Consider the following 24,220-nt stretch of genomic DNA (forward strand, 5'->3'; position numbering starts at 1 on the left):
TCCATTCAATGGATGTTGTAGAATTAATATCTTTTTTTTTTTTTTTTTTTTTTTTTTTTTCAAGGTGCAACCCTAATTGATTCTTAATATGTTGAACAAACTCATCTTGCATCATTATGTCACAGGCGAAGACTCCTGAAAAGAAGAAACGTAAAAGCCTCTCTTTGTCTAAAAATCGAAACAGTTCAACGCCAGTTATTGGTGCAGCATCTCCATCCATTCTTTCCCTCTTTAAAAATGCTCCGCCTGCCAAACTTTCTTGTCCTCTTTGTGGGGAAATGGTCCCTCGCTTTAGTCTGAACAAACACATTGATGAAGATTGCCCCAAAGCGAAATCAGAGAACGATGATATCCTATTGGTAGAAGATGGAAGATCCAGGCAGCTGTCTTCTTCTACCGCAGCTTCTCCACTGCCACAAAAATTAGAAACTCAAGCTACAAAAACTGGTGAGACAGCCGATCAATGTAAAAAGACAACAAATACGAAACAAGACAGCCCATATTTTAAGAATAATCCCTCTGTGACAGATATTCCAAATGATGTGCAGGTGGTAAAAACTGTTTCACTGGGTAGCCTTTCCTCTAAATTATCCCGGAGATATCGAACTGGCAGGGCTGAAAGCAAGGAGGACGCTGAGTGCTCTGATGGTCTGTCAGACGGTTTTTATCTGGAGTCTCCACCTGGTAAAAGTAATGGCCTGCACAGGGATGAAGGTACACATTGCACTGACAAAGTAACTTTGCCTTCAAGTCTGGACTCTATAAGTGATGCCGCTGAGGTTAATAGTGATCAGAAACGCAATCTAGTTATTGACGACGGACCAGAATTAGTACCTATTAGTGCTGAAGATGTATTTTGTAAGCCAGAGAATATCAGTGAACCTTTAAAACGTAAGTCGGTTAGACGTCTTTCAAGTGCAACCAACAATGGTAAAAAGGCAAAGTTTAGTGACCCTCAGGAGGCCTCTTCTGATCTGTCTGCTTCCACCCAGAACTGTGCTGATCCTTTGGATGTGTCTTCTAGTGAGGACAAAAGTAGACTTCTTCCCATGGAAGATTCCAATGTATTTGAATTTCTGAAGCCAAGAGACACAGAAGGCCAAGATGAAGCAGATGAAGCAGACAAAGGCAACAATAAAGAAAATGCTTTGGAGTTTGGTAGACATCCATATTATTTACGAAACTTCCTAATGGTGCTGCAGACTGTGATGGAGAATGATGAAGACATGAGTCTTTTTAATGAAGAAGATACAAACACTTTAACAAATTTTAATCAACTGTCAGGTACATGGTTTTTATTTTATCCACTTTATAAAATAAAGCAAACCCTTTGAGCCCTGGTTCACATTGTTGTGGTGCGGGAAACGCACAAGATTTGCTGCGTTTGCTATGCGGTGCAATGCTGGGAATCTCGTTGTGTTCATGCGATCTGCTGCCGGTTTTCAAAGTTAATGACACCCCAAATGCAGGTCGCAGAACGCAGTGTGTTGCCTGAATCTGATCGCATGGGTGTTCACACTGATTCCAGTGTAGTTAAAAAAAGGGTCTGCACCATTTTGCAGTGAGATTGGAGCCATGCAAAATGAATGGCTTAAATCGCACCATACAAACATTGCATGTCATTTGCACAGGAATGCGGTGTGATTCCTGTATGAAGCACTTGCGATGTGCCACGTTGCAGCAGTGTGAACCTAGGCTGAGGATAGGGATATGAGGGCTGCCCCTGCTTATTTGGTTTCTAATAGTACATATGATAGTGCATATTTTAAGCACCGATCACTGGTTCCCAAAAAGTGTCAGTTAGTGTCCAAATGTCTGCCACAATATTCCAGTCCCACTATAAGTCTCTGATCGCCACCATTACTAGTAAAAAAAATAAAATGAATAAAAATTCCAGTATATATCCCATAGTTTGTAGACTATAACTAAAACTATAACTTTTGCACAAACCAATCAATATACGCTTATTGGGATTTTTTTACCCAAAACATGTAGCAGAATACATAGTGGCCTAAATTTAATTAAAAAAATTTGATTTTTACACTTCTTTTATTGGATATGTTTTATAGCAGAAAGTTAAAAATATTGTTTTTTTTTTTTTTTTTTCAAAATTATCGGTCTTTTTGTTTATAACGCAAACAAAAGCACACAGGTGATCAAATACCACCAAAATCTCTATTTGTGGGAAAAAGGACATACATTTTATTTGGGTACAGCATTGCATGACCGTGCAATTGTCAGTTCAAGTAATGTAGTGCCGTCTAGCAAAAAATAGCCTGATCATGAATCTTCTAGAGGTCAAATGGTTAAAAAAACACACGTGAATGCAATTCAAGGGATAGAAAAAAATTGAAGTTTTATAGATAGGCACGTTATCTATCAGTGATCGCTAACTTGTGATCTGCCTGACTTTTTCTGCTCCTCAACTATCCTTGGGGCTTTTTAACACGGTCCGCCTCCGTAGGCGGATCCGTGCTGCTCAGCGGGGATCGATCCGCCGATCCCCACTGAGCCGGCGGATGACAGCTCCGTCTCCGCTTGCAGTGCGGAGAGGGAGGTGTCACAGCTCCCGCTGCTCTCTATGGGGGTTCTGATGAGAGCGGATCGCCTGTCCGCTCTCATCCGATCCAATCCCGTCAGATTTCACGGACAGGATTGGATACGGGTGTCAGAGGAGGTGTCTCCGCTGACATCTGCTGCCCCATAGAGCTGCATGGAGGATCCGATCAGATCCGCCTAAAAAACTGACAGGCGGATCTGATCAGATCGCCCGTGTGAAAGAGCCCATAGGGTCCTTTCACACGGGCTTTCCGTGTTTTGCTCAGCAGGGATCGATCCGCTGCACAGTGAGCAGACCTGTCAGATCCCCACTCTCCTCTATGGGAGATCGGATGAAAACGGACCGCCTGTCCGTTTACATCTGATCCAATCCTGCAGACGGATGGAAAATAGGGTTTCCATCCATCTGGATTTCACAGACCGCATCGGATAGCAGCGGGTGTCAGCAGACATGTCACCGCTAACATCCGCTGCTCCTTAGGGGTGCATGGAGCATCCAATCAGGTCCGCCTGAAAAACTGACAGGCGGACCTGATCAAAAAGTCCGTGTGAAAGGGGCCTTATTGTTGGTGTATTTTATGTGTGGCCCAAGACAATTCCTCTTCTTCCAATGTGGCATAGGAAAGTCAAAAGGTCAGACACCCCTGCTCTATACAACAAACTAAATAATTATTTATTTTTTTACACCATAACAAAAGAGGAAACTTAACCACTTATTGGGTATTTACACAATTAATTGTGCCAAATTTTTGTGGAGGGGATCTAAAAACACCAAGATTTCACCAGTTGTGTGTGTAAAAAAGCATCACTCCATTATAATGTGTCAAACTAGTGGTAATATATGAATGTCAGTGGTTAAGTACTAAAAAAAAAAAAAAAAAAAGATTGGAAATTTTAGAAAAAGTCTCGCTTTGTTTGAGGGCACATTCGGCAGTATGTTGTGTAGCACTTTGCCATCAATTTTGAATAGTATGATTTGTTGGTGTGTGTTAAGGTGCACTACCAGCCCATTTAAAATGTATAGGCTGCATGATCACAGCTCACCTTAACATGTGGCAATGTAACGTATAGGGGTTGATTTCCTAACCTGGAGAGTGCAAAATCTGGTGTAGCTCTGCATAGAAGCCAATCGGACTCCCAAGTTCTTTTGGTAAAGCTTAAAGCGGTAGTATACTCCGCTATATACCTTTTACCTACAGGTAAGCCTATAATAAGGCTTACCTGTAGGTACAATTAATATCTCCTAAACTGACACGGTTTAGGAGATATTCAACCTGCATGCGCTCTGAAGGTCCGGCGGACCTTCAGAGTTCCTTGTCGGATCTTGCCAGAAAGTGAAACTCCCGCGCACATGTGCGGGAGTGACGTCATTGCGGCTCTGGCCACTCACAGCGCCAGAGCCGCCGAACCAGGAAGAGACGCCGAGGGAGCATGTCAGCTCCCTCAGCGTTGTCCAGACGACTGTGCCGGGGCTTCGTTCTAAGGTAAGTATTTCATAATGAGCTAGTATGCAATGCATACTAGCTCATTATGCCTTTCTCCTGCAGGGTTTTTTTTTTTTTTCCTGAGTATACAACCGCTTTAATTGAAGCTGATTGGCTCCCATGCATCAACCACATAATGTCGAGTCTTAAAGTGGAGTTCCACCCATTTTCGTAACTTTAGATGTATGTAATCCCCTTTAAAACGACTTTTACCAATGGAAACTTTTTTTTTTTTTTCTTGCTAGTAAATACCTTATTTTCTTGTTTATTCCTCCTCTCCTCACTTCCGGGTCCGATCGGCGATTACGTCATTCGGCGATTCGCAGTGTGTGCTGGGATGTATTCCATGCCAGAAATCTCGCAGTATTACACAGGAGCTGAGCTGTACTGCGTGCTCCGCACCGCCTCCTCTCAGTGAGTTGTACTGTATGCATTGTATTCAGGCCGTTCTCTGCCCCGCCTCCGCCCTGCCTCCTCTCAGTGAGGATATAATGCTTTCAGTCCTCGCTCACTGAGAGGAGGTGGGGCGGAGGCGGGGCAGAGAACGGCCTGAATACAATGCATACAGTACAACTCACTGAGAGGAGGCGGTGCGGAGCACGCAGTACAGCTCAGCTCCTGTGTAATACTGCGAGATTTCTGGCATGGAATACATCCCAGCACACACTGCGAATCGCCAAATGACGTCATTGCTGATTGGACCCGGAAGTGAGGAGAGGAGGAATAAACAAGAAAATAAGGTATTTACTAGCAAAAAAAAAAAAAAGTTTCCATTGGTAAAAGTTGTTTTAAAGGGGATTACATATACATCTATGTAATCCAACGTATTAAAAATGGGTGGAACTCCGCTTTAAGAAAAATATAACCACATTGATAAAATTCCTCATTTAGTGTTTCTTAATGTCTAATCCCCTCTCTCAAATTTCTTTTTAAAGCTGGTGGACAGAAGTTATATGTTCGACTATTTCAGCGCAAGTTATACTGGATAAAAACGAACAAGATTGAGTATTCTGAGATTGGTTCTGACTTGACTCCCTATATTGAAGAACTAATTCGAAATGGCTTCCTGCAGTCGGGTATGGATTATATTATTGGTACTTTTGGCTTTCTCCCATTCTGTAGTGCTACGCTATACAGGTAATTTGTAGCTGTAGGATTAATGTTGACCCTGCTAGGGTCCTAAAGCAAGGTGCACTGCAAGTTAAGAACTTTTACTACTCACTGTGGGCCCTTGTCTCCTACCTATGATTCATTCAGGTGCTGAAGTCTTCTTGGCATTCATCACTTCTGGGACTATCGTTCCATCTTCTGATCCCTACATCATTGCTTTGGGGGCCGGCGGATGAAACCATGGCACATGGGGAGGGACCCAGACTTCCCCCACTACTGGAAATGTTAAATGCTGAGGAGACTGACATGGGCTGCAGCCCTGGAATGCAGCAGAATTAGGAGACTTGAGCTGAAGATTTTGTTTTTTCCCTACCACACTTTTAATGCAGGGTCACACAAGAGGTTTCAGTTTAAAGCTGGCCATACATTGTAAGTTTTATTTTGTTCAGCCGGCTGGTTGAAATTAGATGAATGGGGGAAACTCCCCTGCTGCAGATTGTATTCTGATGGTAGGTCCTACAAGTGTCAGAATACACTAATCAGTGGCTGCAGCCGCTGACCAAGAAAAGTTTTCCAGCATGATCCTTAACCACCTCCCACCCGGGCCATTGTAGATATACGGCCGGGTGGGAGTCTCGTCCTTCTGAATGGACGTTCCGGAACGTCCTTCAGAAGGAGCGAGATCGCGCCGCCGCGTGCACGCGCAGCGGCGCGATCTCGATGTGCCTGTGTCCCTCGGACACAGAGCAACAAGATGCGTCAGGAGGGCCCTGTGATTGGCCCTCCTGATCACATGACGGCTGTGTCCAATCACAGCCGTCATGCAATGTAAATACAGCCGTTGTAACGGCTTCGATCTCTTCTCCTCCCTGACAGATCCTGTCAGGAGAGGAGAAGAAGAGGATCGATACTGGAGCTGGGGTGATCAGTGAGTATTTCTAAGTACTCACTGATCACAGGGGGGGTCTGTGCTGGTAATCAGAACATTGATTACCAGTGCAGCCCTGGGGGGGGTGGGGTGCCACTAGAGCCACCAGGGATGCCCACCCATGACCACCAGGGATGCCCACCATGGCCACCAGGGATGGCAAACAGCCTGCCAGTGGTGCCCTCCTATCAGTGATGCCCACCAATGCCATATATCAGTGCTGCCCACCAGTGCCCATTATTGCCATCCACCAGTGCTGCCCACCAGTGCCCATTATTGCCCACCAGTGCCCCCCATCAGTGCCCATCAGTGCCCCCCATCAGTGCCCATCAGTGTCCCCCATCAGTGCCAATCAGTGCCGTCCATCAGTGCCGATCAGTGCCACCTATCAGTGCCCATCAGTGCCCATCAGTGCTGCCTATCAGTGCCCATCAGCGCTGCATATCAGTGCCCACCAATGCTTCATATCAGTGCTATCTATCAGTGCCACATATCAGTGCCCATCAGTGCTGCATATCAGTGTTACCTATCAGTGCCCATCAGTGCTGCATATCAGTGCCACCCCATCAGTGCCACCCAATCAGTGTCTCCTCATCAGTGCCTGTCAGTGCGGCGTCATCAGTGCTCATCAGTGCAGGAAAAAACGTATCTATTCACAAAATTTTATAACCTAAACAAAAAAACTTTTTTTTTTTTTCAAACTTTTCTGTATTTTTTTATTTGTGCACCAAAAAAGAAAAAACCTGGCAGTGATCAAATACCACCAAAAGAAAGCTCTATTTGTGGGGAAAAAATGACATAAATTTGGTTTAGGTACAGCGTTGCATGACCGCGCAATTGTCATTCAAAATGCAACAGCGCTAAAAGCTGAAAATTGGTCTGGGAAGGAAGGGGGTTTAAGTGCCCAGTATTGAGGTAGTTAAACAGAAGTCGATTTAACTTCTGTCCAGCCACACATTAGTTGGAACTCCATGGATTGAGATTCGTATAAATAGTTCAGTCTCGTGTTTGCTGAGGATTCAGAGCTAAGCAGGGCATAAACTTTAAAACAGGATATAGCATCCTAACAATAAGACCTTGATTAAATAGGAGGGTGGACAGCTACATGGCAAATAAGGTTTAATATTGAAAAATGTGAAGTAATGCATTTGGGGGCTAAAACTTTGAATGCAAGTTACTTGCTAGGGGTAAACCTCAGAGGGTCAACTCAATCAAGGATGGAAGAGGACCTGGGGGTTCTAGAAATTTACAGGCTCAGCAATAGCATGCAATGCCAAGCTGCAGCAAGCCAGACTAGCAAAGCATTATTATACATAAAATGAGTACATATTCAAGAGATAAGACTATAATTCTACCACAGTACAAAACCCTGGTTAGGCCCCATCTTGAGTATGCCATCCAGTTTTGGTCGACGATTATAAAGAAGGAAGTGCTGGAACTGGAAAGAGCACAGAGAAGGGAAAAAAAGCCTATAAGGGGGGTTTAGGACCTCAGTTATGAGGAGTGGCTGCAAACACTGGGGTTAATTTACTAAAACTGGAGAGTGCAAAATCTGGTGCAGCTGTGCATAGCAACCATCCCGCTTCAAGGTTTTCTTTTTTTTTTTTTTTTTTTGCCAAAGCTTAAAGTGATTGTAAAGTCTTGTTTTAAAAAAAAAAAATAAATGTTATACTTACCTGCTCTGTGCAGTGGCTTGGGTCCCTCTTCTCTGATCCTGGCCCCTCCCCCCTGATGAGTGCCCCCACAGCAAGCAGCTTGCTATGGGGGCACCCAAACCGAGTCACAGCTCCCTATGTCCATTCAGACATGGCGCCGTGACCCAGCCCCACCCCCTCTCTCTCTCCTGATTGGCTAACTGACTTTGACAACAGCGGAAGCTAGTCTTTGCTGCGCTGCTGTCTCAGCTAATGAGGAGGGAGAGTCCCGGGCAGCTGAGACACTCCAGCAACATTGCTGGATAAAGATGGGCTCAGGTAAGTATTAGGGGGGCTGCTGTACACAGAAGGCTTTTTTATCTTAATGCATGGAATGTATTAAGATAAAAAACCTTCTGCCTTTACAATCCCTTTCATTGAACAAGCTGAAGTTAGAACCTGATTGGTTACCATGCACAGCTGCACCAGATTTTGCACTCTCCAGTTTTCGTAAATCAAACCAACTATACTTATTATACTTATTCTCCTTGGAGAAGAGATGCTTAAGATGAGATATGATTACAATATATACAAGTATCTCAATGGTGATTCTAGCATTGAGGGAAAACTATTCAATCTTAGGTCCCTTAAGAGGACACACAGCCACGCAATGAAGTTGGACAAGAAGCAGTTTAAGTTTAGACTGCGTGAGGCAGTGTCAAACTCCATTTCATTTTGGGCTGCATCAGCAATATGATTGCCCTCAAAGGGCCAGTTGTATTTGTATGCAGATGTCCAGAGCACCTCACCCTCCTTACCTCAGATATCAAGAGTCCCCCCCACACTCCCATATATCACACTGTACCCCCTTACCATGTACTGCTGCCGGGAAGAAGCTGAGAGTGGATCTGGAAAGCAGAAAGTGAGGGGTAGAGGAGAACCAGAGGGGAGCTGGAGTCAGCTGCCAGAGTCTGCTGAATGCTGAGACCAGGGGTGCTGTGGTTGCACAGGGAGGCGCAGTACCTGGAGGAGGAGTTCTGTCTTCCTCTTAGCTTCTGACTGCTGAGACAGAGGGAGGGGTAGAGACAAGGGGATTGCCGCAGCTGCAGAAGAGGTGTGAAGGCCACATGAAATGGCCTGGCGGGCCAGATTCGGCTCACGGGCCTTCTGTTTGACACACGTGTGGCATAAGGGATTTTTTACTGTTATAGTAGTAAGGATGTGGAACTCCATTCCACAGTTGGTGGTGTCAGCAGGGAGTATAGATAAATTTAGAAAACTTTTTAAATCTGTTTCTTGACAAATGCAATATACAGTGATATGGGGAAATAGTAGTAACATAAAAACACACATGCTGAACTGGATGGAATGGTGTCTTTATTAAACCTTACCAACTATGTAATTATGAATTTGTCTGGTCCCTGCTGAACTGGTCAAATTTCAATCAGTGTTTGGCTAGCCTAAGTAAAGTTGAGCGGTGATTTTCTAAGGGTATAGCTCTCATGGTGTTTGGCCAGCAGCTGTTTTCACAGGTCTGCTAACCCAACAGGATTGCAGGCATGCAGTTTCCAGCATTAAAATCTCTTGTGTGATCCTAGTGATTCAGAGAATAACTAGTTAAAAATATTTGTTGCTTTTTAGTAGTCATGACACAAACAGAAAATCTTGTAGCTATAGGCAGAGTCCATTCAGACTAGCGCGACTTGTCAGGCGTCGGTCGCAGTCCATTGATTAGCACAGGACCCGTTCTAATAGGAGCGACACAAGCCGCTCCGACTTAGAAAAAGGCTCCTGTACTACTTTGGGGCGACCTGGGAGCGACTTGCATAGACTTCCATTATGCGTACACAGCGTGCACCGCGACTTCACAGGTCGCCCCTCGAAGTCGGATCGCGCCAGTCTGAATGGGCTGTAAAGCAATTATTTTAAGTGATATTTGTACATAAGTCCCAATTTAGTATAAGGAAATGATTGCGACCTTTTATAATACCCTGGAAACGTATGGCCCCATTCACACCATGTGCAGAGACGTCAGTTTTTCTGCATACGTTCTGCAAGGGCACAAAATACTATGAACAATTGTTATCTATGTGTCCTGTTCACACCACAACAGTAGTATCAAGTGCAGATTTTTTCTGCCCAGGAATCTGCAAAGTCTATAAAACTCACTGAAACATGTATGAAAACTAATTAAGGCTCATGTCGCTGCAAATAAAATCTGCTCGTCAGTTTCCATCAGTTTTTTTTTTTTTTTTGCATGTATGGTGTGAACGAGGCCTAATGGGCCATACACACTATACAACTGTCTTTAGATTTTTTCCTTTAGATTTACCAAAACCATATAATATGAGGTCAAATCTAAACACTTTAAATTTTTATGCAATCAGGCAGGCCCCTGCACTACATAGTTAAAGGTAAATCTAAAGGAAATCTAACAACAAAAGTTGTATAGTGTGTATCCAGCTTTAGTATTTTTTACCTATTTTTCTGATGTATACAGATATTTTCTGGGTAATTTTTTTATTTTATTTTTTAGACTGTGAGTTGGAGGACCTTACTGAAGCCTTGGATCTTCTATCAGCCCCAGAACTAAAAAATCTAGCAAAATCATTTCACTTGAAAAACCCTAATGCTCAAAAGCAACAGCTGGTGGAGGAGTTTATGAAACTTTCCAAACAACGTTCCATATTCGGCATGAGTAACAAACAGTCTGGCATCGCTGCAACCATCCTTAAAAAGTAACTTCACATATGAGTTTATGTAACTTTTGTAATAGACAGCAAAACTATTAAGGCCGTATTACTGCTGTTTTTGTTGAAGCATTCATAAACACTGATTAATCCATTGGGATTAATGGGGCTTTCAACTTTTAAGATCAGTTGTAGTTAGTTTGAGACTTGTGCAAATGTGATTGCATGTCAAATAAATGCATGTAAAATAAACTTCCACACTGACCCTCATAAAGTTAATGCTTGGAGGCTGAAATCCTTCTCTAAACTACAGCTGTTTAGAGTGCCAGGACAGACAGACTTGCTTGACTTTATCTACATTTTTCATAAGTAAAAGTGGAATTCTCCTTTTTGTTTTTTAAAATAAATAGATTTTAAAAGTGATATTTGCGTGTGTTTGTCTATAGATATATGCCAACAAGATCATCTTATTTATGTAATAATAATTTAGTAACTGTGTTTCTCTATATAGTTTTCAGTCATTATACTGTATGTACTTAAGGGTTACTATATTTTCTCACCCAAGTTGTGCTGTGTAAGGCTATTCATCTAAAACTCCCCTGCCAAGATATTGTATTTTAACTGCTGCATTACCTGCAACTGTCAGAATACCCAAACAGTGACTGCATCTTATTTTCTGCTGTCACTATTTAGCCAAGAATTTGTTACCTGGCTTGTGCAATTTTCAGATTATTTGTTGAGCTGGCTGGTGCCGACAGGGTCTGCTGAATCTGCTGAAATTTGACCCGTGTATGGCTAACATAAGGTTATCTTCGCACAGCGGTTTTGGCTCCATGCCAATGATACTGGCAGGAATCTGCTGATTTCTGCTGCTTTTTTTTAAAAAAAAACAGTGATTGGCTAGCTGTGCCCACTGAGCCAGTAGACTTGAAGGTGGTTGCAAAGGCTAAAGGTTTTGTACAGTTTATGCATAAAGGTAAAAAAACCTTCTGTGTGCTGCTCCCCCCCCCCCCACAGCCCCCCCCCTAATAATTACCTGAGCCCCATCCTGATCCAGCAATGTGCACAAGAGCCTTGGCTGTCCCGGGACTCCCTCTCCTCATTGGCTGAGGCAGCAGCGGGAGCTATTGGCTGGTGAAGAACCTTCTGTGACAGAAGATCCCCCTCCCCCTTCTAATTACCTGAGCCTGATCTTGATCCAGCGACGTGCACGTGAGCAGCAGCTCTCACTAATCTCTTCCTTCTTACTGGGCAGATTGATATCAGCGGGAGCCATTAACTACCGCTGCTATCAATCAAATTCTGTGATGAGGGAGTGGGGCCGAGCCTCCCTGTCTGTGTCAATAGATGCAGACGGAGGCTCTGGAGTGAGCCCGCACAAGTGCTCCCATAGAAAGCAGCTTTCAATGGGGGCACTCGTCAGAGAGGAGCCAGGAGTGTCTGTGGGGGATCCAAAAAGAGGAGGGTCGGGGTTGCTCTGTGAAATGGTTTTGCACAAGTATGACGTTCATTATTTTAATTTAAAAACAAAGGTTTAATATCACTTTAATGGCAGGTTGGTGGTGGCTGCAGGTATTTGTGGCTAACCATTGATTACCAGCAATGATCGCTGCATGACGTGTTTTGTTCTGCCGGTGCAAATATAGCCTAAGACTAATTTTTAAAACACAATACAATCTCTAGGTTGTTGAACTGATGCTAGTAGGATTTAAGCATGATTGCTCATTCTACTATCTGTCATACAGGTAACCTCTAGAGGGAGAAAATAAAGAACTATTTATTAAAGTTTTTAAAAAAAAAAAAAAATCTGCAGCCTAAAATATTTTTGTAATTGAATTGTTTTCCCGTAAGACATGGAGATACAAATCTGCCTGGAATGGGTCATTATAATGGAATTTTAATATTTTTTTTCATTGTTTAAATTGTTGTCTTGTATTTCCAGAGCCAAGGACAGTGCTGGTCGAGCAGTACGGGTTTGCAGAGCCCCCAGGGCTGTATTTTCCAGAGTCCTCCTCTTGTTTTCCTTGACACAATCTATGGAAGTAGAAGAAGCTGCTAGTGGGGGGCAGAGCCTGCTTTCTGTAGTCTTAATGGTAAACATGGGCCGCATGACATTCCCAAAGTACACCGTGCAGAGGAGTATGAAAATATTCCAGGACCGAGAAGATCTCATTAGGTACTGAGAAAAAATATTACACTGCATTGCAATGTCATGCAAATGATATGCAAAATCTATCAATCTATGGACACCTTTGGAATGGCTTACCCACCAAATTAATTTTTTAGTAGATTACAGTGAAATTTCCCAGCAATAATGTGTGCCTCCACCCCAACTCTCTAGTAGCTGGGTTTTCATTATTGGTTTATCCTTATTAAAGAGAATCTGTAGGGGAAATGTAACACCATTGTTAGGCTTTGTATTAGGGATAGACCGATATGTTTTTTTAAGGGCCGATACTGATATTTTGGTCACAACGTATCAGTATCGGACGATATTTTGTACATTTAAAGTTTTAAAAAATAGAGACAAAGACAATTTTTGACACATCTGGTATTGAACATGTTAATTTTTGTTTAATGCTTAATGGATGGCTTGCTGGCACCCTGTGGTGGGTGGGTGGCTGGCTGGCATCCTGTGGTGGGTGGGTGGCTGGCTGGCATCCTGTGGTGGATGGCTGGCTGGCTGGCACCCTGTGGTGAGTGGCTGGCTGGTACAGGGCCTGTGGGTGGGTGGGTGTCTGGCACCCTGTCTGTGGGTGGCTGGCTGTCTGGCACCCTGTCTGTGGGTGGCTGGCTGGTACAGGGCCTGTGGGTGGCTGGCTGTCTGGCACCCTGCCTGTGGGTGGCTGGCTGTCTGGCACCCTGTCTGTGGGTGGCTGGCTGGTACAGGGCCTGTGGGTGGGTGGCTGGCTGGTACAGGGCCTGTGGGTGGGTGGCTGGCTGGTACAGGGCCTGTGGGTGGCTGGCTGGCTTGCTGGTTCAGGGCCTGTGGGTGGCTGGCTGGTTCAGGGCCTGTTGATGTGGGTGGCTGGCTGGCACTGGGCTGCTGTTTGTGAGTGTATGGCTGTGATGCACTCCCGCGAGACTAGTCCCGACTCCAGACGAGGCTGTCCGAGGCGAGGGAGGCGCCCTAAGAAGGCAGAATGACGTCACAAAAATATCGGCCAGTTCCGGGGCCGATACTGATCTATCGGGGAAAGTGCATATCGGCCTTGCTGATAATCGGTCTATTCCTACTTTGTGTGGCCGCTTGTTTGTAGAGATACATATACAATACAGCTTCTAAGAGAATCAATAAGCAAACACATAGTCAAACATGCCCAGAACCTGATGTAATTTTGGAGGAATGAACATTGAACATACCTGAATAGAACTGCAATGCATATACAGTATATCATGCTAACCATTCTCATTTTTTATTATTGTACAGTTCTGTATTTTGTTCAGCAAAAACATGCAGCATTTGGCATATTGTATAGATGGCATTAAAAAGAATATTGGAGTTGTTTTTTTTTTTTTTTTTTGTATCAGCTTATTCTGCTTTCTTTAGGTATGAATCTGCAATGCACAAGTTGGTGGACATTGTAGTTACAATGACCAATGGTAACTGGAAAGAAGCACATGTGTTGTATCAGAATGCCAAGGAGGTCTGGGATCAGCTGAAGAACCAGCCCACATTAAGGTATGCTATCTGTTCTAATTAGTCTAGATGTTGTGCCCCACTGCGTCAGCTCTTGTATGGCTACAATTGCAACTGTAGCTATTCATAGGTCAAAATTTGGCTGGCTCAGCAGGGACCGAATGTCAATCCACACATGGGCAGGCTGGTTGTACAGAAGTCGATCTACCAATTGACTCCTGTACAACCAGCCTGTTAGATTTTTACCACTCGATCAGCACCACAGGCTTTAGTGGACAGTGCTGATTAGTGTACTCTGATATGCTGACGGTGAGGAAGTCTCCTAGCTGTCAGAATACAAAGGCTCAGCGAGGGGGATTCCCCCATCCACGTTTGGTGTGGATGGGGGAATCAAGTAATTTTTTTTTCTCTTTCGTTCAACCAGAAAAAAAAATCCTCATCTATGGGCTGCTTAAAGTGGTAGTAAAAACACTAATGTAACAATCGCTGCTTGTAGATGTCTCCTTACTTCCTGTGTTTTCTTGTAATTCATCCCTTTCTGTGTAATGGCGTCACTGGCACATGCGCATCTCTTTCCTGATTCACAGCACGCTCTGTGTGCCGTCTGTCAATTGACAAGGTGCCACGTCTGTGATTTCCCCTCTCTTGGGCACTGCAAGCAAAGCCTGCAAGATTGCAGATTCATTCATAACTTCCTGGTACACCCCATGAGACTGTGTGACGTCACATTGGGAGTAAATTTGGGTATCGTACTGCATGCTATAGTGGCGATCAGCCTCAGCATTCAGCAGACTGATGGGCACACATTACAAGAAAGGCAAAGTAAATTGTTGCCATAGGAACATCGGATCAAGAACGCGGCTTAGCTAAGAAGTACCGGTAATCACGCTTGCGCGAGATTACAGCAAGGAAAACCTAAAAGGGCAGAAATGCTCTGCATGGGAAAACCATAATTAAGATAGTGCCACCTTATCGAGACGAGATTTTTAAAAGTTTGCTAAAAGAGTAAAATGTGATTGGGCCTGGATTATACTGGGTAATGTTTGATAATAATGGATTATAATGAACTATATGAAAAACAGCATTGGGATAGCAGAGTTTACTACCACTTTAAGTCTAGTTGGCTTGTAATGCATGGGTTCTACATTGAGACACAAGGCATAAACTTGCTGTTCCCAAGAGATGAAATTTAATTTGAAATGAATACTGATCAGTTTGACAGATTGTGATGTCGGGTACGCTGACCCTGTTGCTGGTTCTCATTGTAAAAATGAATGGGAACTGAATGCATTTGCTCCATAGGGACTACATGCTAGAGTTAAATAAGCATGTATAGTTTCATTTTAAAGGAAGTGATTTTGATCTGCAATGCAACTGTTAAAAAGCGTACTTTTTTGCTTACAAGTAGCCACATGAAAGTTGCACGGTAGGAGTAGTTAGAGCACAACTGTGACAATGTTGCCATATATAGAGGGAGAAAATAATTACTTCATATGAAGGAATGAAACCTTAAAGTATAACTTAACCACTTGCTGACTGCCGCAAGTACATATACTGCGGCGGTCAGCCCCTCACAGGCAAAGTGACGTATGGGTACGTCACTAGCCTGTGAGGCTCTGGGGAGCGAGTGCGCGCCGCCGGAGGTGTGCTCCCCCGCGGTCACGGAACCCCCCCCCGCGCGTGTGCCTGGCGGATCCGATGTCAGCGGGAGAAAGGCAGGTGGCTGATGTAAACAAGCCGCCTGTCATTCTCCCCTGTGTATGAACAGTGATCATACGGTTCTACTATGTAGGACCATTGATCACTGTTCCTACACTTCAAGCCACAGCCAATCACAGTAAGAATCACGCCCCTAGGGACACACACCACCCCGCCATTACTCGTTAAAAAAAAAAAACAACAAAAATGACAAAAATCTTTCCCTTTGTTAGTAAACGCGATTACTTTTGCGCAAACCAATCAAAATATGCTTTTTGCGATTTTTTTTTTTTTTTTTTTTTTTTTTTTTTTTTTTTTTACCAAACATATGTAGCATAAAACAAATCGGCCGAAAATGTTAAAAAATTTTGATTTTTTTACTTTTTTTGGTAATTTTCATATAAAAAAAATTTGAAAAATATTGTTATTTTTGCAAAATTGATGCTCTTCTTTTTTTGTTTATAGCGCATGATCAATAAATCGCACAGGTGATCAAATACCACCAAAAGAAAGCTCTGTTTGTGAGAATAAAAGGACATCAAATTTGTTTAGGTACAGCGTCGCACGACCGCGCAATTGTCCTTTAAAGTCACGCAGTTCCGAATCGCAAAATACCCCCTGGTCAGGAAGGGGGTAAAATCTTCCGGGGCTTAAGTGGTTAAAGTGTTACTAAACCCAGTAATATAAAAAATGTTCATCACTACCCACAGCTTTTAAATAATCTTTTTACATTAAAATGCTGCAGCTATATACCTTGTTAGCTGATCTGTATACAGCATTCACGTGATACTCTGCAGGGACCGCCCGAGTCCTGAGTGTTTATGTAGGAGGAGATTTCACTGTCTCTTGAAATCCTGTATAGCCTGTGTCCTCATGCTTTTATGGGAGGCGGATCATCCATCAATCAAGATGTGACATCCCACCCACTGTTTTCTTTTTTTAGTTACTGGGCATAGGGGAGGAGGGAGGGACTGGGCTGTCATTTAGGATCTGTATACACGCCCAAATGTGGTGATGGTAAATACCATGTGACCTGAATAGCTCAGCTAAAACTAGGAAGTGTTCTATCCAGCAATAGAGACCAAACTGAGCATGTGCAGCTGAACTACACTTTGGGTCCTTTTACACGGCGCACTGTCCGACGAGGTCCGTTCTGCTCAGCGGGGGACCGGTCCGCCGATCTCCGCTGAGCAGGCGGATGACAGCCTACTTATCAGATTATAGAGTCTTCTCAATATAGAGAGAATTACAGGAAATTAAAAAGGGAATTTCAAACTTAAGGCCAAAGTAGCAGAGTTGGAATAAGTCTCCCATTCAGCTGCACTACTTCTGCGTAACATTTTTGGGCAGACTGATTAACAGGTGCTTCTAGGGACAATATAAATTACCTGGGACAGGCTCCTATTTGCAGGGACTGTCCTGGGGAAAAAAGGGTCCGTTCTTATGCGATCCCATTCGCCAGATGGATGGAAAATAGGGTTTCTATCCGTCCGGATTTCACGGACAGGATTGGAAGCAGATAGCAGCGGGTGTCAGCGGACATATCTCCACTGACATTGCTGCCCCATAGGGATGCATGGATCATCCAATCAGGTCCGCCTAAAAACTGACAGGCAGATCTGTTTGCCCGTGTGAAAGGACCCTTACTGTGTCTTATCTGAACTTGTCCAGAGTGAATATGCAGGAGGGGGGAGGATCTGTGCATACAGGATCACACAGCCTTTTTACACAGTGCAGAGGATTAATCATTTAAGTTACACAGTGAGTATAACAAGCATGCTATTCTGCATCTACAGATTTTGCTGTTGTGGGTTTAGTAACACTTTAAGGCAAATCTTTTCTTTTAGTTTTAGATAGAGTAGAGTTGGAATAAAACACCTGTCAGTTTTTGTTGCTGTCTGTGCCCCAGTTAGGGAGATTCAGCTTCTCTATTTGTCCTGTTTACCAAGTAAAAGAAAATCCCAAATTTTGAGTTGTCCCCTGAGAAGTAATAGAGGGGAAATCTTCCAATGGGGACACTAGTTCTGATGACCTTGGGGTCCCCGAGAATTTCCCCATAATTTGAAGGGATTTAATCTCACTTCCTGTTTTGGCTATTGGACAGGAAGTGAAGGGAAGTCTCCACAATAGAAGACAGAAGGCGGAAAAAAAAAAAAAAAAATCTTACAGGGGGTAAAAACCTTCACTTGCTCTACCCAAAATGAAAGAAAAAAAAATGCACATAGTTCTACTTTAAGCTAGCCATACACAGCTGCAATTTCAGCTGATGCCTGATGAATTGGCATAAATTGGGCTGTGAGTGGCCCTGTCAGGACCACAGGGCTTGACAGAATTCAAATGAAATATAGAAGAAACCGGGCAGAAAATTGTCGGCAAACAGTGACTGCGTCAGGTCTGAGGCAGTTACTATTCAACATTCAAACAGCTGCATGCGCTGGGGCTTTCTAAATACAACAGCTGGCATGGGGAATTCCTCCATCTGCACTGTTAAATTACTTGATTCCTCCAATCAACGTTTAGCTGAAGCAGTAAGTTGATGTACCTTGTTATCCACTTTATCATAGCTATTAGGTGATGGGGAATTGGCTAAGCAGATCTCTTTATATGGCCAGCAGTAATGTAATCACACAGTTTATGAACTTGAAACATTTCTGTTATAGTGAGACTCAGTTAACAGTATCATTCATGGATTTCAAGTATTTACCTTAAGGCCTCTTTCACACGGGCGTCCGTATGTCTGTATATCACCCCATCCGTTTGCCGGTGATATATGGACATAATGCATGTCAATGGGATTGCGGATGTCAGCGGATAACCATCTGCTGACATCTAATTTTCTTCCTTTCAGTTCTGTTGCGTTTTTTGGAACGGAACAGAACCCTATTTTTCTTCCGTTTAAAAACAGGAAAGGACGCAAAATTGGATGTCAGCGGTGTCATCCGCTGACATCCGCAATCCCCATAGACCTACATTATGTCCATATATCCTCCGCAAACGGATGGGTTGATATCCGGACATACGGAGTGGATGACACAAGTGTCATTCGTGTCCCTAAAATAAAAAAAAAAAAGGGACTGAACGGATGACAAAAACGGAGCGCCCGTGTGAAAGAGGCCTTAGAAATGTTCATTCTTGAATTGTCAATATGTTATGTGAAAATGTAACATATGGTTGAGTGCATTTCTTTTTAATAACAGAAATGCCGTGCATTGGAAAATGCCTTACAACTGATCTGTGTATAAAATATTTTCCAGTGTGCAGGTATTTATCATGGTGTCCATTGTACAGGTACCACGCAGAGCTGCCATTATACCTGCGCTGTTTTACTGTGGGCTGGGTATACACAAGGATCCTATGTCGAGGTGTAGAAATCCTACAGAGATTGCATCTCTATGAGGTATGATATATCTGGCCCTTAATGGGTATATTTCTTGTTGGGTTTTTCTACATTACAATGTATGACGATATTAGCTGTGTGCTTTATGCCCAGAAAATCTATTCAAAGCATTTACATTTTAATAACAGTCTTATGTTTTTCTTTTGCTTTTTGTTAACATTTGTGCTGAGTAATTACAAGTATTAAAAATAGCGACTGCCGCCACATCGGTTTTGTTGTGTTTATATTTTACCTTATGGTGCCGCATATGTTCTCACCAAGTGCATATAAAATACAATTGAGATCACACCAATCAAATAGTTTTCTTTACTTTTTGTATTTGTAAAATCACCTTCAATCCACTGGCTGTTTTTTTGACACCGAGAGTTAAGTACGGTAATGCTTAACAACACTTGTGATGCAAAGTGGCTTTAAATTGCAGGAAGCTGTGGAGTTACTACAAGTACTATTGTCTCAAAGTGTATATTGTCCGGACAGCAGAGGGCGGTGGTGGGATCGACTGGTTCTCAATTTACACCAGCATTTGAAGCAAACACAGAAAGTAAGTGCACTTCATTTGTTTTCTGTATTGTTAATAATGACAAGTTGCACTAAGAGAAATACTGTGGCAGTCATTGAAAATTCTAGTTGCCTGATTTTGTGACTTACTAACTTAGAAAGAAGCCTGCAGATCAGGAAAGGAAAACTCCCTGACCTGCAATACTGAATCAGTTGGATCAACATGACAACCAGGCAACTTGCATTAGGCATCGTCAACGTAACCACTTGCTGCCTGCCCACAGTAGTTGTACTGCAAGCGGGTGGCAGCTCCAGGCTCCTGTAGGTCATGGCTTTTCTTCCTGGTTCAGGGCCCACACGAGGGCCCCCCTGCTAACCTGTTCTTTGATTGGACAGAAATCAGCTGTGGCCCATCACACACACAGTTCTGTGTTTACAAAAACATAGAGCTCTGTGTATTGTGAACAGCATCGGTCTGTCTCTTCTCCCTAACATTGTTAGGCACACATTTAACCCTTTGATTGCCCCTAGATGTTAACCTTTTCCAAGTCAGTGTCAGTACAGTGTCAGTGTACTGTATTAGTGGCACTATTGATATCGCGATCAGTTAGTGTACTCTCCAGCCTGCGCCAGCTAGCACCAGATTTCCCACCACACTATCACACTCCCACCATCAGTTGCTGGTCACCACCATTACCAGTATAGTACCATAGCTGTGTAAATTCTAGTATATAGACCGTAGTTTGTTGCTTTTCCCCAACGCAATTAATATTCGCTTATTGAAATTTTTTTTTTTTTTTTTACCAAAGACATGTAGCGAATTATATTTTGGCCTAAATTTATGAAGAAATTTAGATTTTTTTTTTAAATTGTATACGTTTTATTACAAAGAAGGAAATATTGTTTTTGTGTTGTGTTTTTTTTTTTTTTATGTTCGGTCTTTTTTTAGTTTAGTTTATTTTGCATTAAAAAGAACCCATTGGTGATCAAATACCACCCAAAGAAATGATATAAATTTTATTTGCTTACAGTGTTACTTGACCATGCAATTGTCAGTTAAAGTAGGGCAGTGCTGAATAGCAAAAAATGCCCTGGTCATGAAGGGGGTAAAGCTTTCTGAAGTGGTTAAGCAGCCTACACGGGTTTTCCCAGAAGTTCTCCCAGTAAATAGAAGAATTTATGCTCACAACTGAGTGTAAAAAAAATATCGGAACATAAGGCAAAATGTTCTAATGCACCAAAAACGGATTGCATTTTATAGTATGGAAACAATGATATTGCTGTCACGAAAATGATGCCTGAAACAACTGCGGAAAAGATTACATCCTTCACCTTCTATGGCTAGCAGTAGGGTTGTGCGCGAATAGGTGAAGTCAGCACAGTCTCCATTACTAAGAGCAGAGGGCATGCCTGAGTTTGTAAGAAGCGGCGTCTTCGCAGCTCAGAGGCAAGTCACTGCCTGAACGTTCTTTCATCAGAAGGCTTCTACGCAATGCATTTTAATGGGTCAAGCCCCTTTTTCAATACTAGGTCGTATTTTCCGGCGTATAAGACGACTGGGCGTATAAGACGACTCCCCCTAATTTTCATCTACCGGTAATACTTATACTTAGGTTACCTTGGAGATATTCTACTCGGCGTATAAGACGACCCCCCATTTTTGGGGGATTTTTTTGAGGTTCAAAAGTAGTCTTATACGCCAGAAAATACAGTATTTTTATTTTTCGCTATTGAAGATTATACTAGGACTATTTTTATCCATGGTCCCTGTGAAGGTCCACATGTTGTTTCCTGCACTGCGTCCAAGACTACCCATCTGAACTGCGGATGTGTGGTATGGAGTGTTATCTTGTGGAAACACCCCTTTGGTCAACTTTGCCCTGTGTTTATCCTTTAAATTCTAGGACATTTTTCTAGCAGGCAACTATAGTATGTGCTTATAATGCTTGGCTTCTCAGTGGCAAACTGAACATTTCAGCAATTTTCTGAGAGCATGCTTACTGCTTTTAACTTACTGCCACATGCTACGTGGCAGTAAGATAAAAGCATGATGAGTTAAGAACTGTGCATTGTTGTTGCTCTTGGGTTATTCCATAGTTTAGTGGACAAAACTGATGTCGGAGCATGTTGTGCATGTGCTTATTTTCTTTGGTGTAAGATTTAATGACCCCATGGTAACTTACATTGGCTTGTGGAGTTGACCTGTTCAGCAGTCTCTGTGAAAGTTGTACGCTGCCTCGAATATTCATCTCTGCTTAGAGTAAATCCTGCATGCAGGATCAACCAAATTTTATGTAAGCACTGACAAAATATTTTAGCTCTAAAGACAGGCACACTGTATTGTACAAATTTAAACTGCTATTGGAGGAGGGTAGTAATCACAGAGGTGGTCAGCAGTGCTGTTCAGACATCTGATTGGTGGAGTGATGGCTCCATGTAGTGGATTTTCCACCGGTTACATGCAAATAGTGGGTTGGTATTTAATATTGCATCTCTACAATTTACCCAATTAGTGTTACAACCTACAGTATGAGCCTTGCAAAAATGGAAATGACAAAAAAACAAAAGTGATTGTTACCTAAATGCTGTTTTCCCAGGCAGTCACCTTTATCCTGGAGGGATTGTCAGATCCATATGTACGTACCGGTCATCAGCTCTCTCTGTACCAACGGGCTGTAAGAATGAGAGAGTCCCCAAGCTGCAAGAAGTTCCACAAAATGTTCGACAATCTACCACAGATCATTGTGGAGGATGTCCCTCATGTGAGAATACCGACTCACTTTTTTTATTTATTTTTTCTTGTTATCCCTGTGATTTGTGCTGGATGGGTAGAAAGAAAGATGATCTGCAAATGTCATCATAGATATTGAGGGTTATTCCTTATAACGTATAGTTTAGAAACACACAGGGTTTAACCCATTTTGCTGCCATCAAAGTATGTTATGTCAGCAGCAGCAGTGGGGGGGGGGGGGGGGGGTGTAAACACACACACACCCTCAGCTACTGTATGTGTGTTGGATTTTAGGTCAAAGGGATCTGTGCTTCCACCACCCTCCTTCCACCAATACATTCTCCTATATACATACTTTCTAGGCTCCTCTCTGTCATCTTTGGGCTTAGGAACCCCATGTGGCCCAGTAGAGGGGAGAGAGACTAGTGGACAGTCATTCACTGAACTCCCCTGCCTAGTAAGAACATGGAAACAACATGCTTTACATCATTTGGGTTCTACTGTCCCTTTCCCTGGCCACTGTGGCCCCCTAACCCCCCAAGAATGTTGATCCTACACGTTACATGTAGCCATGCATGCTGGAGTGAGAGCAATAATACTAGGGCCTTTATTCACGGGTAACTCTAAAATGATGACCTGTAAGGGCTTTTAAAACAATGCCCATAGATAATTTAGGGTACCCAAGTTTGTGGCCATTTCATGGGCGCACACTGTTTTTAGGGGCCCCCTTCATGAGCTGTGAACAACTTTAGCAGCAGGATCTTTCCTTTTGAGCTCCTTTCTCCTTCTGAAATGTCCAAGGTGGTTGTCTCATTTGCCTTTCCCTTGAGTCAGCCCCAGGAGACACATATAGCAATAATGATCAATCCAAGCTAAGGAAAATGAAATAAGGCATACACAGGAATCTTCTTCTTTTTTTTTTTTTTTTGTTTCTTTCCTTTTTATTTGCTCTGGGGCACACATTGATCTAGTGCTTTGCAATAATGATTAATTATTTTGCAATGAACAGGTTACCATTAAAGGCAAGATGTACCCACAGACCGGCATGGGGAAATCGGTCTTTCTAATGGAGAATGTGGCAGAGGAGGTGGGTGAGGATATTACACTCTCTACAGTCATGTGTTCCGTAGAAGAATTAGCATTGGCCCATTATCGAGAACTCGGCTATGATCAAGGTATGTGATCAGCTAATTTGTAGGTAATATTGGATAGGATGGTGACATAATGATTATCATTATGGCCTTAGTGTTGAGGTCCTAGCTTCAGACCCCTAGATCAAACTGCGGGCAAGATGTCATGTAAGGCTTAGCTATCAGTAGCTTTCTTTTTGCCACTTTCCCATAAACCTGTAACTGGTGAAGCACCCAGGGAACACTTGTATGCATAGTCTTGATTCTCAGCCACAAAGGTTTGTAACTTCTTGAGAGCTGTCATTTAATCTCATAGCTCCATTGACGCTCAGCAACTGCTGTCAGGTTGTTACACCACGTAGAGAATGCAGTACTGGTTCTAATATAGATCTATGAAGTCACTGCCTTCTCTGTGTCCATCCAAGTTTTATCCTGTGTTACATAGTTCATTTGGTTGAAAAAAGACACATCCAGTTCAACCAGACAATAAAAAAAAAAAAAAAAAAACACCATCAAATATAAAAACCTCTATGTAAACTATCCTTTACCCACTGTTAATCCAGAGGAAGGCAAAAAAAACTCCAATAAAGCATGATGCAATTTGCTCAAGCATGGGAAAAAAATCCTTCCTGATCCCCCAAGAGGCAATCAGATATTGACTGGATCAATTTTGCCTATGAATATTAGAATCCAGTTATAATATTTGCATTTAGGAAGGATT

General features: G+C 42.9%; 1 protein-coding gene across 1 annotated transcript in view; it reads left to right on the forward strand.

Moving 5' to 3' along the window:
- Window positions 1–24,220, forward strand: part of FAN1 (FANCD2 and FANCI associated nuclease 1) — a 47,950-nt gene that overhangs the window by 4,385 nt on the left and 19,345 nt on the right. The window contains exons 2-10 of the mRNA XM_082255407.1: window positions 65–1,284; window positions 4,979–5,119; window positions 10,252–10,453; window positions 12,348–12,581; window positions 13,956–14,087; window positions 19,032–19,140; window positions 19,562–19,681; window positions 22,236–22,400; window positions 23,379–23,544. Of these exons, the coding sequence (XP_082111533.1) occupies window positions 117–1,284; window positions 4,979–5,119; window positions 10,252–10,453; window positions 12,348–12,581; window positions 13,956–14,087; window positions 19,032–19,140; window positions 19,562–19,681; window positions 22,236–22,400; window positions 23,379–23,544 (2,437 nt within the window). The 5' untranslated portion in view covers window positions 65–116. The remainder of the gene's footprint in view (window positions 1–64; window positions 1,285–4,978; window positions 5,120–10,251; window positions 10,454–12,347; window positions 12,582–13,955; window positions 14,088–19,031; window positions 19,141–19,561; window positions 19,682–22,235; window positions 22,401–23,378; window positions 23,545–24,220) is intronic.

Source organism: Pelophylax lessonae, assembly GCF_965119305.1.
Source record: "Pelophylax lessonae genome assembly, chromosome: 4".
Lineage (NCBI taxonomy): Eukaryota > Metazoa > Chordata > Amphibia > Anura > Ranidae > Pelophylax > Pelophylax lessonae.